The 14,650-nt window shown below is 35.2% G+C and overlaps 1 protein-coding gene across 2 annotated transcripts in view; it reads right to left on the bottom strand.

The window, feature by feature from the left end:
- The window catches only part of TFDP1 (transcription factor Dp-1), a 131,640-nt gene that overhangs the window by 11,185 nt on the left and 105,805 nt on the right, over positions 1 to 14,650 (bottom strand). For both annotated transcript variants that reach the window (XM_051984248.1, XM_051984249.1), the window contains exons 9-10: positions 8,922 to 9,073; positions 7,744 to 7,910 (exon numbers count right to left, since the gene is read on the bottom strand). In XM_051984248.1, coding sequence (XP_051840208.1) covers positions 7,744 to 7,910; positions 8,922 to 9,073 — 319 coding nt within the window. The remainder of the gene's footprint in view (positions 1 to 7,743; positions 7,911 to 8,921; positions 9,074 to 14,650) is intronic.

Raw genomic sequence — 14,650 nt, 5'->3', positions numbered from 1 at the left:
TTATTTACAATAATAATGCATGGGTAATTTTTCAGCATTGATAATTGCAAAATCTTTTGTTCCAATTTCCCTCCCCCCCCCCCCACAAGATAGCAGGCTGACCAATACATGTAAAATATGTTAAAGTCTAAGTTAAATACAATATATGTATACATATCCATACAGTTATTTTGCTGTACAAAAAGAATCGGACTTTGAAATAGTGTATAATTAGCCTGTGAAGGACATCAAAAATGCAGGTAGACAAAAATAGAAGGATTGGGAATTCTATGTAGTGGTTCATAGTCATCTCCCGGAGTTCTTTCACTGGGTGTAGCTGGTTCAATTCATTACTGCTCTATTGGAACTGATTTGGTTCATCACCTTGTTCAAGAGGGCCACGTCCATCAGAAATGATCCATATTGTTGTTGAAGTATATAATGATCTCCTGGTCCTGCTCATTTCACTCAGCATCAGTTCATGCAAGTCTCTCCAGGATTTTCTGAAATCATCCCACTGGTCATTTCTTACAGAACAATAATATTCCATAATATTCAAAAACCACAATTTGTTCAGCCATTCTCCAATTGATGGGCATCCACTCTATTTCCAGTTTTTGGCCACTACAAAGAGATCTGCCACAAACATTCTTGCACATACAGGTCCCTTTCCCTTCTTTAAAATTTCTTGGTCTCCCATTATTTTTGAAGCATTTAAAACACATGGGGAACTTCAGAAGCTAACTAATCCATTTTCCTCATTTTACAAATGAAGAAACTGAGAGGCCTGGGGAAGTTAGGTAGTTTTTCCCAGTTTCATAAGTAAGAAGCAAAATGAACCTAAGTCTCCTGACTGTAAAACCTGTTTCCATATATAATATTGTTCTAATTATGTAAATCTTATATGAGTCTTGATAGATTAACACCTACATATTTGGTGTATTTTACATTTATTTTCAGTGAAATTTCTCATCATCATTTCTTCCTAATTTTTGTTAGCATTGTATGTAAAAATACTGATAATTGTTATGGATTTATTTTCTATTTACGATCTATTGTTACTGCATCTATTAATCTTATCAATCTCTCTTGATTCTTTAGAATTTTCTAATCATATTATCATGCTGTCAGCAAACAAATAGTTTTGCCTCTTCTTTGTATATTTGATTTTGTTCTCACAATTATAGCTAACATTTCTAGAATTCTAAATAAGTGCAATATTCAATCAAAATTTTCGGCAGCCATGGAAAAATCATGTTTTTTCTTACATATGTGGTTTAAGTCATCAACAATATTATGTTTTCTTCACATTAAACCAACTATGCATTGCAGGTATAAACCCAGCTTGGTCATATTGAATTATTTTCTTATGATTTTATTTAAAACTTTACATTGATGATTTTTCATAAGACTAATTTATAGTTATCTTCTACTTTTATTGTTTTTTGGCTATCAGTACCATTTCTGTCTCTAATTATAACAAAATAAATGAAAACAACAAATGGCTAAGCCTGAATGCTGTAAAATTATAACAATCAAGTTAGGATTCTAAGAAGTTATAAAATAAAATCTCTCCTTGCTCCTCTGCAGAAGTCAGGGGTGGCAGAAGTCTTCAAGGATGTGAAACATTGATCATAACAGACTTTTTCAATATGTGGGTTCACTTTTGCTGAACTTTTTTTCTTCTTAAGAGATGGTCTCTGCTAAGAGATGGAGTTAAGGCTACAAAATGGACAATGTAGGTGATATAATGGTTAAAAAAAATTTTTTTTTTAAATTTAGTGATATACTGTCTTGCTTTTATTTTGAAGAATGCTTTTGGTGCATAAGTACCAACAACTTTTTAAATGTCTGAAAACGGTCAATTATAAATACATTTGTCTCAGATTTCTCCCCCTTTTTGGCAAAACATTAAGGATTAGGAGTTGTGAATGAATCCAATCATTCTGGAGAACAGTCAGGAATTATGCCCAAAAAGTTATCAAACTGTGCATACCCTTTGATCCAGCAGTGCTACTACTGGGCTTATACCCCAAAAAGATACTAAAGAAGGGAAAAGGACCTGCATGTGTCAAAATGTTTGTGGCAGCCCTGTTTGTAGTGGCTAGAAACTGGAAAATGAATGGATGACCATCAATTGGAGAATGGTTGGGTAAATTGTGGTATATGAAGGTTATGGCATATTATTGTTCTGTAAGAAATGACCAGCAGGATGAATACAGAGAGGCCTGGAGAGACTTACATGAACTGATGCTGAGTGAAATGAGCAGAACCAGGAGATCATTATACACTTCAACAATGATACTGTATGAGGATGTATTCTGATGGAAATGGATTTCTTCGACAAAGAGAAGATCTAACTAAGTTTCAATTGATCAATGATGGACAGAAGCAGCTACACCCAAAGAAAGAACACTGGGAAATGAATGTAGACTGTTTGCATGTTTGTTTTTTTCTTCCCAGGTTATTTTTACCTTCTGAAACCAATTCTTCCTGTGCAACAAGAGAACTGTTCAGTTCTACACATATATATTGTATCTAGGATATACTGTGACATATTTAACATGTATAGGACTGCTTGCCATCTGGGGGAGCAGGTGGAGGGAGGAAGGAGAAAAGTCGGAACAGAATTGCATGCAAGGAATAATGTTGTAAAGAAATTTTTTTCAAGATAAGAGGAAAAAAAAGCAAACCTATGGAGTTGATATACATTAAAAAAAAAATTAAGAATTAGTGACATCTTTCTCTAAAGCAGATCTCTATTCTAGCATATGATCAATTTTATAAAGTTGGCTTGTATATACTGAAATACATGTATGTTATTTAACAATGGTCAGGTAACCTTATCCTTTTCACTCTTAAAGGTATACTAAATGATTGTTACTGTCACTGTCTTTTAACAATTTACTTAATTCCTCTTTTAAGAATTTAATTGCTAAATCATTTCATGTATGTACCTACGTATTATGTATGTATGTGTGAGTGTGTGTGTGAGTGTGTGTGTGTGTGTGTGTGTGTGTGTGTGTAAAATATTGATAATATCCCAAAAGATCTTTGGTGCCTTTAAGCATTATAGTCTCTCTGTCCATCTGAGAGCAGAACTTGGACTCCCTTTTTCTTATTAATTTTTTTGGAGGGTGAAGCAATTAGGGTTAAATGATTTGCCCAGGGTCACAGAGGTAGGAAGTATTAAGTATCTAAGGCTAGATTTGAATTCGGGTCCTCCTAACTTCAGTGCAGGAGCTCTATCCACTGTACCATCTAACGCCTGTAGGGGCTCCCTACGGACTCTCTTTTTTCTTAACAGCTGAAGCATAACAGCTTTTGTTCTTTACCAGTATGTTTTTTCCCCCATTTAATTTCTCCATTAACTTCTTGTAAGAGACAAATTGTTTGGGTTTTGTTTTCTTATCCATTTTGTGTAGTACTCAAATTATTAAATTTGTGTTATCTTCCACTAACTGCTTAATGTTTATATACAAATGTATACATATACATCCTCAGTAAAGTACTCAGTAATCATGAGGGGTTTGGAAGCAGGATTCATCGTAACTTTTGTTGTTTTTCCTAATTATTTCTCTTTTTTAAACTTATGCAGTGCAGTTCTACCTTCTCTCAAGTCTATCTTTCCAGAATATCCAAAAATCTTCTCTTTAACAATGGAAAGAAGTACTGAAATGCATCTCTTTGTCTTATAGAAGATATTTTCTCAAACAATACTCATTCCTTCCCTTTTTTCTCTCAACTGTAATTTTTTTTTGGGCCTCTTCATATGGTGCTATTTGTAATTTACCGCATTTTACCTCCCCTTTCCTCTTCTTCCAATTCAATCCCTTTTCTACCCCTAGTTTCTTTTTTATATCATCACATTAAAGTCAACTTATACTTACACCCTCTAAGTATACCTCTAATAAAGATATAGTTTTTAAGAGTAACACATCATCTCCCCTTGTAGGAATTTAAACATTTTAATCTTTTTTTTTTTTTTTTTTTAAGCTAAGGCAATTGGAGTTAAGTGACTTGCCTAGGGTCACACAACTAGGAAGTGTCTGGGGCCAGATCTGAACTTAGGTCTTCCTTACTTCAGGGCTGGTGCTCTATCTACTGCACCAAACATTTTAATCTTTAAAAAAAGTTTTTTTCCCCTTCCCTTTTTTACCTTCTTATGCTTAAGTTCTCTATTTGAAGATAAAAATTTCTTTTCAGTTCTAGTCTTTTCATAAAAAATCATTGAAAATCATCTATTTCATTGGATGTCCATCTTTTCCCAGTTTTGCTGAGTAGTTGATTCTTAGCTGTAGACCAAGCTCCTTTATCCTCTGGAATATCATATTCCAGGCCCTTTGATCCTTTAAAGTAGAAGCAGCTAGATCCTGAGTAATCCTGATTGTGGCTCCTCAATATCTGAATTGTTTCTTTTTGGCTGCCTGCAGTATTTCCTCTTTGAACTGATCATTCTGGAATTTAACTACAATATTCCTTGGGAGTTTTCCGGCTTTGAGCATCTCTTTCAGGAGGTGATTGTTAAGATTCTTTCAATAGCTATTTTACCCTCTTAGTTCTAGGATATCAAGGCAATTTTCTTTGATAATTTCTTGAAAGATGTCCAGGCTCTTTTTTTTTTTTTTAAATCATTGTTTTCAGGTAGTCCAATAATTCTCAGATCGTCTCCCATGGATCTATTTTCTGGGTCAATTGTTTTTTCAATAAGATTTTTTACATGTTCTTCTCTCTCTTTCTTTCCTTTCTTTCTTTCTTTGTTTTGGTTTTGTTTGATTCTTTTAATTTCATTGAATCATTCATTTCCATTTGTCCAATTCTAATTTTTAAAGAATTATTTTCTTCAGTTAGCTTTTTTTTAACCACCTTTTGCATTTGGCCAATTGAACTTTTGCAAGTGTTGCTTTGTTCATTCATTCGATGTTTTTTTTTTTTTTTTCCTATTTCACAAATTTGATTTTTCAAGGAGTTATTTTCTTTTTTCCATTTCACCAAATCTAATTTTTAAGATGTAGTCTTCTTCAGTATTTTTTTTTTCCATTTCACCAAATAAATTTTCTAAAGAGTTGTTTTCCTCAGTGTTTTCCTGTTTCCTTTTCCAAATTTTCATTTCCTTTTCCCACTTTTCTTCTCTCATTTAAGATTCTTTTTAAATTTTCCCAAGAGTGCCTTTTGAGTAGGAGACCAATTCATATCTCCCTTTGGGTCTTCATCTGGGGGGCATTTTGCCTTTAGTGTTCTCAGGGTTTTAAGTTGATTCTTCCCATAATAGCTATCTATAGTCAGAACTCTTTTTTTGCTTTTTTTGCTCATTTTTAAAGATTTGAGGTCTACTCCTAGGGCACAGGAGAAATTGTTTTGAATTTCCTCTACAGGACTACAGGGATTTTTACAATGCCTTGGGGCCAGTGATGCTGCAGGATTTCTCCCCAAGTTGGTTAACCAAGGACTAGTCCTGCCTGTTATGCTGGGATTCATCAGTTCGTTATTTGCTTTATGTAGTTGTGTTCTGTAGTCTGCTGATCCACTGGCTTCTGAACCAGAACAGAGCAATGAATGCTAATATATTTTGGCTAAGAGCTTTCCATTAGATTCTTCACGTGGGGCCTCCCTATGCTCCCAACTGAGGCAAACCTTTCCTGAAGTCCTTCCAAGATATTTTCTGCTGGAAATTTGTTACACTCCAAAAATTTATGGGTTATCACTTCAAAATCAATTGAGAGGCTTGATCTGGTATTGATTCTGAGGGAAGCCAGGAAGAGCTCAGGTAAAGTCCTGTCTGTTCTCTACCATCTTAACTCAGCCCCTTCAGAAGATATTTTCTGAAGTATCCAAATTCTCCACAGTACAATTCACTCCAAGATCTTTTTCTACTCCCTTCATCCTATCTCCTTGGGATCACCTCATGATGAAGCCATATATTTTCTTTCTGCTGGTTATACCCAAATCCCATTTTTTCCCCTCTGTATTTTGTCCCTCAATGATAACTCCCCAAAGGCAGAGGAGAAGAACTGAAAAATTCTCCTCTCCCTCTCTTCATCAGTGCTAAACAAATTTCTTTGTATTATCTTACCACCTATATAGGATTTTTTTCTCTTCTCCTAATTTTTCCTGTGTTTTACTCCTTGAATTGTTGCTATTAATATTCTTTCTGCTTTCTCCCTCTCAGCATGTCATTTTTTATTTTTAAAATCCAACAGAACCTATTTTCAAGTTGTTTTGCAGAGCTCTCATTTCCAGTATAATTATTTTTCTTTTTAAAATTCTAATTCATCATTTTTTACTGTTGGAGCTTTATTTTTACGTTCTAATTGTCAACTTAGTTTTTCTCCTTTTAATTCTTTTATACATAAACTAATTGTTAAATTGCTTTTCTGAGCCATTCTAGGCATTCTTGGAGTAGCTTCACTGTTATTTAAAAAGGGTCATGCAGAATTTGTTGAGCTCTTTGCACATTCCTCAAATGACTGAAATCAATTTCTTTTTATAAAGTACTCATTCACTTTTTTTTCTTCAAACATTTACACATTTCTCCTCCTCAATTACCTCTTAAACAATGACTTTGCTGACATTTTTATGGTATTCTTGCTGGAAATGTGCTGGTCATTAATCATCTCCTCTCATTAGACCTAATATTCTTATGCCCTCTCCCTCAGCCCTGACAATCCTTTCAAATCAGCTCCCTGAGGATAAAGGGGATACCGATACAAGGAAACTTAATGTTCACTATCCATTCTTCACCTTTACCAGTCTTACTCTTCTGTGTTACATCATTCTTTCTGAAAAATAAAATCACCATAGAAGCTTGTGAAGGTGTTAAGAGATGTGGAGTGGAAAAAAGATCCCACAGAATGACTCTGGGAAGCCTCTGAAATGTGTCTTCTTATGCTTTCTACTGACACCTTTTTTCTTTTTTCCCCTGTGCTATATTAATCAATTTTCTTCAGCATAGAATTTATGGTTTCTTCCCTATATTTTCTCTCCAAAGCTCTACAATCCCCTTCATGATCCTTTCCTTCCCAACTTATCCAGACTCAGGCTGTCCTGATTGAAAGACTTCAAGCATCCCTGGACTAACATTTCCACTAGGATGTTGACACAAGATTAGCTGGGGAGGGACAAGAATATGAAGGATAGAAAAAGGGTCCAGGACATTAGACTGGCTAATGTCTTCAGAAGCTATTTCTTTGTAAGAATTTTCTGTGCCAGGTTCTTTCATTTATCTTCTTGATGTCACAGCTGAGTTTTCTAAATTTGGGGCTTTTAAATTATCTGCTGTGATAGGGAAAGAAACATTATTCATGATTCTATCAGGATTCTCCAATCCATATTGTAAAAGAACACATTCAAGACACACTTCCAAGGACAACAGGTCAAACTTTTCAGAAAGGGATTCTCAAATATTATTTTTCTCTTCAAACTACCATATGCTAACACTCAACCAGTCATCAGAGAAACATGCTACATTTTACTGGATACATGGGGTTGAAATGATGTTAAGTAAGAGAACTGAATTTGTGCTACCTGCTCAATATATCTGACAATTCTCAACATCTAGTTTCTGATTTTATGCCCAGTCTTTTCATTTCATTATTATCCATGGGTATTTTGTATTTGGAATCCTTCAAAGAAAGAAAGGTGTAACATACTTTCAAATAGAAGAGAGATAACCAACTTTAAAGTTTGTTATAACTTTTAAAAGTATATCTTTGCACACTGTCAAATGTAAACAGCAACTTGGCAATTAAACACTGTCTCACTGACCTGTCACATAAGGTTCCAGAGCTTTAGGTACCAAACTTCTTGCCATTTTTAGGTCTTCTGCAGAACAGCTTCCAGATTCTAGCCCACAAGCCATTCCCATTCGCTTTAATACTTCTATGTCATCGTGGATTTCAAATGTGTTGTCAAAATTAAATAGATACTCAAATCTGAAAGGGAAGATTTAATTATTAAAAAAAAAAATCAAGATTATGAAGACATCCAGTTAATGAGCACACACCACACATCCCTGGCTGAGAGGACCATTGCTCTTGAAAGTGAGGGAAATTTAGCAACAAAAGAAATAGTCTAGTGTCCATGAAGTGAAGAATTTGCTGCCCAGGAGCTAGATGTAGAAGCTATATCTAAACTCTAAAACTAAGAGAATTGTCTTCTCCCCTTCTCCAGTACAATCTCTGAAAATTGATAATCATTTCCATTCCCTTAGCTTTGATGAAACACTTCATCCTCCCCCCAAACTAGAATTATTTCTTTAATGCTTAAAATAGTTGGGACAGGGATCTCACACATCCTGGGGAGAAAAGCTCACTTATATCAATGAGAATGAGCAACTATTCTACTGTAGTAGTTTTACATAGTTACCCAGTGGGGTTAAATGATTTGCCCAGGATAACAAAACGGGTATATATAAGAAGTTGGACTTGAACAGCTCCTCCAAGGTGGAAGCCTGCTCACTGTTCACTATATTATGCTTCCTTTCGTATTTTTAAATATCTATAGCATTTTCAAGTTAATTTTTTTGAAATAATTAGCCTGTAGGCAAAAAAAAAAAAAAAAAGGCATAATGTATGCTTTAATAATAAAAACAGGGAAATGTCATTGGATTGTATTTGCTAACAAAAATTAATAGAAGTAGAATGATATAGCCACTTTGGGAGCCAAGAAGACCTGAAATCAATTCCTGGTATTGCGAAGGCATCCACACTCTGTGACCCCAGGCAAGCTACAAGGAAACACTGACTATCAGTACTCCCTCTCATCAAAAAAATCACAGGTCTGGTTCTTAATCCCATCCCTAACTAAAATTAACTGAAGGAGATGGTATATGAATATTTTGTTTTTAACAAAACCAATTATGAGATTTCTTCATTTTTTATTAGAAACTCACAGCTGAAGCAAAAAGGCGGATGGAAAACTTCTCTTTTCCATGAACAACCTACTTGTCGTTAGAAATACTGCAGTCAATCACTGTCTTCTTGCTGGTGTTCACAATGATAAAAGGTAGGTGTATGACAGAGTTAGAAGGTGGTGGTCGGCTGGCTTGCTGCTCTACTTGACGATTTCTCTGCACCAAATTCTTGAAGGCAATTTGCTGAAATAAGATATACCAACTTATAGACTTACCATGTTAGTCACTTCTGATACTAAATTTATCTTGATCTCACCCAAAAATGTATTATCTTCCTCTAGAAAAATATTCATACAAACATCACTGTGAGATAAAAGACACTAGGTCAGAGCTGGCAGATATCTTCAAGCCCATACAGTTCAGCCCTCATATTTCATATATGCAGAAGGTGAAAGGCAGAAATGAAGCAATTCATCCAAGATCACACAATTAGAGAACATCATAGCTGAACTAGAACTGAAATCTATGTATAAAATCTGTGTTTGAAAATTTTTTTTGATATACTTTTTAAATTTCACAGCTCATTCCAGGGCTCTACCTCTCAGCCATCCCAACACACCCACAACTATACCAGCATACAATTGAAGGGAAAATTTTGCATTGTATACATTAGCTAATTGCAAAGTCCTAAAATTCTAAAATCATTCATGTAGCCCACATACAACACTAAACAAACTCATATGTAAAAACATCCCAGATAAGTGAAATCTAACATCTTCCAGAGTTTATAATCTTAGTTTCTAATTAATCTGAGTGATCCCTCCAATGACACATGTAGCCTGTGTATTCTTATTCCTTTCCCTTCATAAATTCACCACAGAGTGTCCATTCATTGTGGAGGGGTATTTCTAGCTTTTTCCTCACATGACAAGGATACGAGAAAGGCAAAAAGCTAATTATCCAATGATTATCCCCCAGTCTTGACACATAAATAATCCCATCTTCTTTTTTGTTCATTTCTTTGAAAATATTCTGTTACAATTTTTGGTAATTCTGTATTTCTTATGTTTTGTAACTGGCCTATAATCATTATGAGCCCCTCCTTCACGCTTGGAGGGATATATAATTTTATTTCTTTGGAGATTATAACATTTGTGACTTGCAGACATACAATGCCAACAGTAGGATACTGGTATTAAAAATATGGGCATTCATTGGAGCAGTTAAGTGGCACAATGGATAGAGTATCAGTCCTGTAGTCAAGAGAACCTGAGTTCAAATCTGATCTCAGACACTTAACACGTCCCAGCTGTGTGATCCTGGGCAAGTCACTTAACCCCAATTGCCTCAGGAAAAAAAAAGGGGGGGAGGGAATTCTTTTCAGCAAGAAGTCAGCTCACTAAGAAGGCACTATAATTTACTTTTTTTTTTTTTTGCACTCTTCTTCTTGGGCCTGATTCACAATCGATTTGCAGTGTCTGCTCACAAATCTATAATAGAGAAGTTCTAATGGGCGACTATCAAACTAAATGTCATAATCTAGAAATCAAGTATTCTTACAATGTTTGTATTTTCTTGAGTGAATAATTAGACCATACTCTTTTAGGTGGCTATGATTTTCATCACAAGAGCTCTAAAATTTGGGGGGGATCTTAATCAACATATTATCCACAAACTTGAACATTCAAAGGACTCTCTGTTTATAATCTACCCTTCAAGACACTTTCATAAGTACAAATCTCAGTTTTTAATACCTCACCTAATATGAATTTAGTGAGATGCTTAAGTGATGGTTAATTGAAAAACTTTATTTGGTATTGATTAGATTATATATTAAGGGAAAAAAAATAGTCTGACCAGGAAATCAAACCTAAAAGATTATATGCAAAGATAAAGTTACTACTGCAGGAGAAAACCATCCTGCAGATCACAATTCTGCATACAAATGTTTCAAACAGAATTTAATTTTTTGCTTTTATCATCTTTTCTCTGAAAATATAATGGAAAACATTAAAATTCACAGGTTATGTGTGTGCCAAAATGTTTGTAGCAGCTCTGTTTGTAGTGGCTAGAAACTGGAAAATGAATGGATGCCCACCAATTGGAGAATGGCTCGGTAAATTGTGGTATATGAATGTTATGGAATATTATTGCTCTGTAAGGAATGACTAGCAGGATGAATACAGAGAGGCTTGGAGAGACCTACATGGACTGATGCTAAGTGAGATGAGCAGAACCAGGAGATCATTATACACTTCGACAACGATATTGTATGAGGATGTATTCTGATGGAAGTGGATTTCTATGACAAAGAGACCTAAATGAGTTTCAATGGATAAATGATGGACAGAGACAGCTACACCCAGAGAAGGAACACTGGGAAACGAATGTGAACTATTTGCATTTTTGATTTTCTTCCCGAGTTATTTTTACCTTCTGAATCCAATTCTCCCTGTGCAACAGGAGAACTGTTCGGTTCTGCAAACATGTATTGTATCTAGGATATACTGCAACATATTTAACATATACAGGACTGCTTGCCATCTTGGGGGGGAGAGGGGGGGTTGAGGGAGGGAGGGGAAAAAATGAAACATAAGCGAGTGCAAGGGATAATGTTGTAAAAAATTACCCTGGCATGGATTCTGTCAATACAAAGTTATTATTAAATAAAATAAAATTAAAAAAAAAATTCACAGGTTATTCTCCAGATTCCATCTTCCCACCTCATCCCCACTCTTAACCATTTTCCCTTGTTTCTCCCCCTTTTTTACTGAAACCTTGGTCCTTAATTACTTTCTTTTTTCTCTCAAAGCCCATTTCTTCTTTGTCTTTTCTTTTTAAAATCAGTCTCAGAATTTAGAAAGGACGCTTCATGTCCATGTATGAGTAGGTATTCTTTTACCACAGCTTCATCCTTACAAAAGTTCAGCGAGTGTACTATCTCCCAGCTCTAATTCTAACAGCTCCCCATATCCGTATAATGTCTTAAATTTTGCAGACTATTTTATAGATATGATCTCATTTGAGCTTTGCAACAAGCCTGTGAAATAAATGCAAGAATCAACACCATATCAAGGGGAGAAAACATATGAGATGGGAGATGTTCTTGACTCCTAGTCCAGTATTCTATTCACTATGCCACACCTCCTCCATTTATTGAGCTAAAATCTACTTCTGTGCACATTTCACTCACTGCTCCTCCTCTGGCCACCCAAAGCCACCCAAACCAGTCTGAGTCCTGATTCAGGATCAGTAAACACTTGAAGTTAGCTGTCAGTCAACATCTCCCTACCTCTTTATTTTTCCTAGTTTAAAAAAAAAAATCTATAAAAATTCCTTCCAATGCTCAGATGCTGTGTTTCTTCCTTTGACAAGCCTTCAAAAACCTACAGACATATCTTAATAATAATAATGATTATATAATAATAACCCCACCACCCCAAGTCTTCTCATAAACATTCCAAGTTCTTTTAACATATTTTTACAGTATATGGCTTTAAGTCTTTTAATCATCCTGTTCACCCTCTTTTGAAGCATAGTAATTTGTTAAAACTCCTTTTGTGACTCTTAAAAATGTATACAATATTCTAAATTAATAATAACTAATTATCAAGGGCAGAAAACAGGAAGAGTACCACCTCCCTCTACTGATAAGACTTAAGCTACAATTAGTACAAACAAATCACATTGTTGACAATAGAGATCACAACCTCACTATCACTTTCATGATGGCAGATATTCAAATCTCCTTTTCTAACCTACTCTTCTTTTTCCACGATTCTGATTCTACATTTTCCAGAGGCCTAAAGGACACCTGCTCCTGGGTATATCAGCACTATCCCAAAAGTGAGCTTATGCACAACAGAACTTGTTCCCCAAAACCAGCTCATTTTATGCTTTTCCCTATTACTTACAATATCACCTTCAACTTCTCTTTGGTTCTTACTTTCAACTAGTTGTCAGGGCCTATAGCGTCTACCTTTCCAAATATGTAGACACTCCAATCCCACAGTTAGAACCAAAGTTTAGGCATCCATTACTTTCCTCCCAAACAAGCCCAATAGCTTGTTTGAGTTTACCCTGATTCTAATTTTTTCCCAACTCATAATAATGACAGGTTAATTTTCCAAATCATTGACCATTACAAAGAGCACAGGACTCACTCAAAAGATACCTTGGTTTCAAACTCTCACCTCAATTTACTAGTCTTGATATCACAGTCAAGAAATTCAACCTTACTGAGCCTATTATCTCAGCTGTAAAATGTTGCAACAGATAACTTACAAAATCATCTTGAAGATCAAATGAGAAAATGTCTGCCATCGTATTACATTTATATAAAGATGAGGTGTTATTGCTATTAAATGATAGAACCAGTTCTGGCCATACCAATCCAAAAATTTCACATCCTGCCCAGATGTCCTATACTATTACTTCCTTATAGTTCAACCAAACTATCCATAGTACCCAATACTTCCTGCCTGTAAGACTAGGTTTAAAATATTTTTCCTTCTGAATGCACTTATTATTCTTTATATCTAGTAAGATCTTAGCGAACTTTTAAAGCATAGATCAAAAGTAATCTCTCTTCTACAAAGTTTACCTCAATTTTCATTCAACAGAATAGCCACCATCATAGCATGATCAAAACTCCTTACAGCATATTATAGTTACTTACATACTTATTTAATCTTCCCTATTACATAACAAACTTATAAATTTCAAGAAATATAATTTAGTTATTTTAATTTCCTTACATCAAGTACAGTAGTTCCCTCAATAGTCAAAATTTCAAATGCAGACAAAGAGAAGAAAGGGTCTCTTCTGACAAACAATACATTAAGAACTAAAATAATCAGTGTTTTAACATATTAATTAACATTATGAATAAAAGTACCTTGCATTTACACAATGTTTTAAAATTCATTAAAGACTTTTTTTCCACAACAAGTCTGTGAGGTAAGTCAAAGTCAATTGAACAAGCATTTATAATGTACTTATAATGTGCCATGCATTATTTTTTTGCAAGGGGGAAACAAAGAAGGGCAGAAAAGACAGCCCCTCCCCCCAAGCAGTTTACATTCCCTCCCTCTCCTCCTGGCTGAGACAATTAGTGTTAAGTGACATGCCCAGAGTCACACAGCTAAGAAGTGTTAAGTAACTGACTGAGGCCAGATTTAAACTCAGGTTCTCCTGACTTCAGGGCTGGTGCTCTAACTATTGCGCCATCTAGCTGCCCCTGCAGCTTACATTTTAATGAATAAGACAATATGGAACCAAAAGGATGATACAAGAAGTTCTCAAGGGGAAAAGAATTAGCAGTTTTTCTGAAGCAGGTAAGATCTGAACTGAGTCTTGAAAGAAGCCATGGAAACAAATTGTTGGCACTGAGGGAGCAGAGTAATCAAAACACAGGGGGGAACAGTTAATTCAAAGGCCCTGAAAGAGGAGATGACATCAGATTTGATGCACTTCAAATGGGCCAGTGCTGCTGGAGAGCTGAATGTGTAAAGGAAAGGAACATGTTCAAGACAGGAAAGGTTGGAAGAGGGTAGGTTCTGAAGAGCTATAATTCCACACAAAGGAATTTACATATGATTCTGGAGTTAACAGGGAATTATTGGAGCTCAATGAGAAGTGTGTAGTAAAGCCACAACTGTTCTTTAGAATTCGTTCTGTGCCAAACTTATTTTTTTTAATGGAGAGAGATCTAAGAGTAAGAAGAACAGCTGGACAGCTACTTTGATGATTCAGATGAGAAGAGATGAGAATCTGAACTAGGGTTGCACACCTGCATATGCATGCGTGTGTGTGTGTGTG

The sequence above is a fragment of the Antechinus flavipes genome, chromosome 3 (assembly GCF_016432865.1).
Source record: "Antechinus flavipes isolate AdamAnt ecotype Samford, QLD, Australia chromosome 3, AdamAnt_v2, whole genome shotgun sequence".
Taxonomy (NCBI): domain Eukaryota; kingdom Metazoa; phylum Chordata; class Mammalia; order Dasyuromorphia; family Dasyuridae; genus Antechinus; species Antechinus flavipes.
This window is presented reverse-complemented; position numbering and strand designations above follow the sequence as displayed.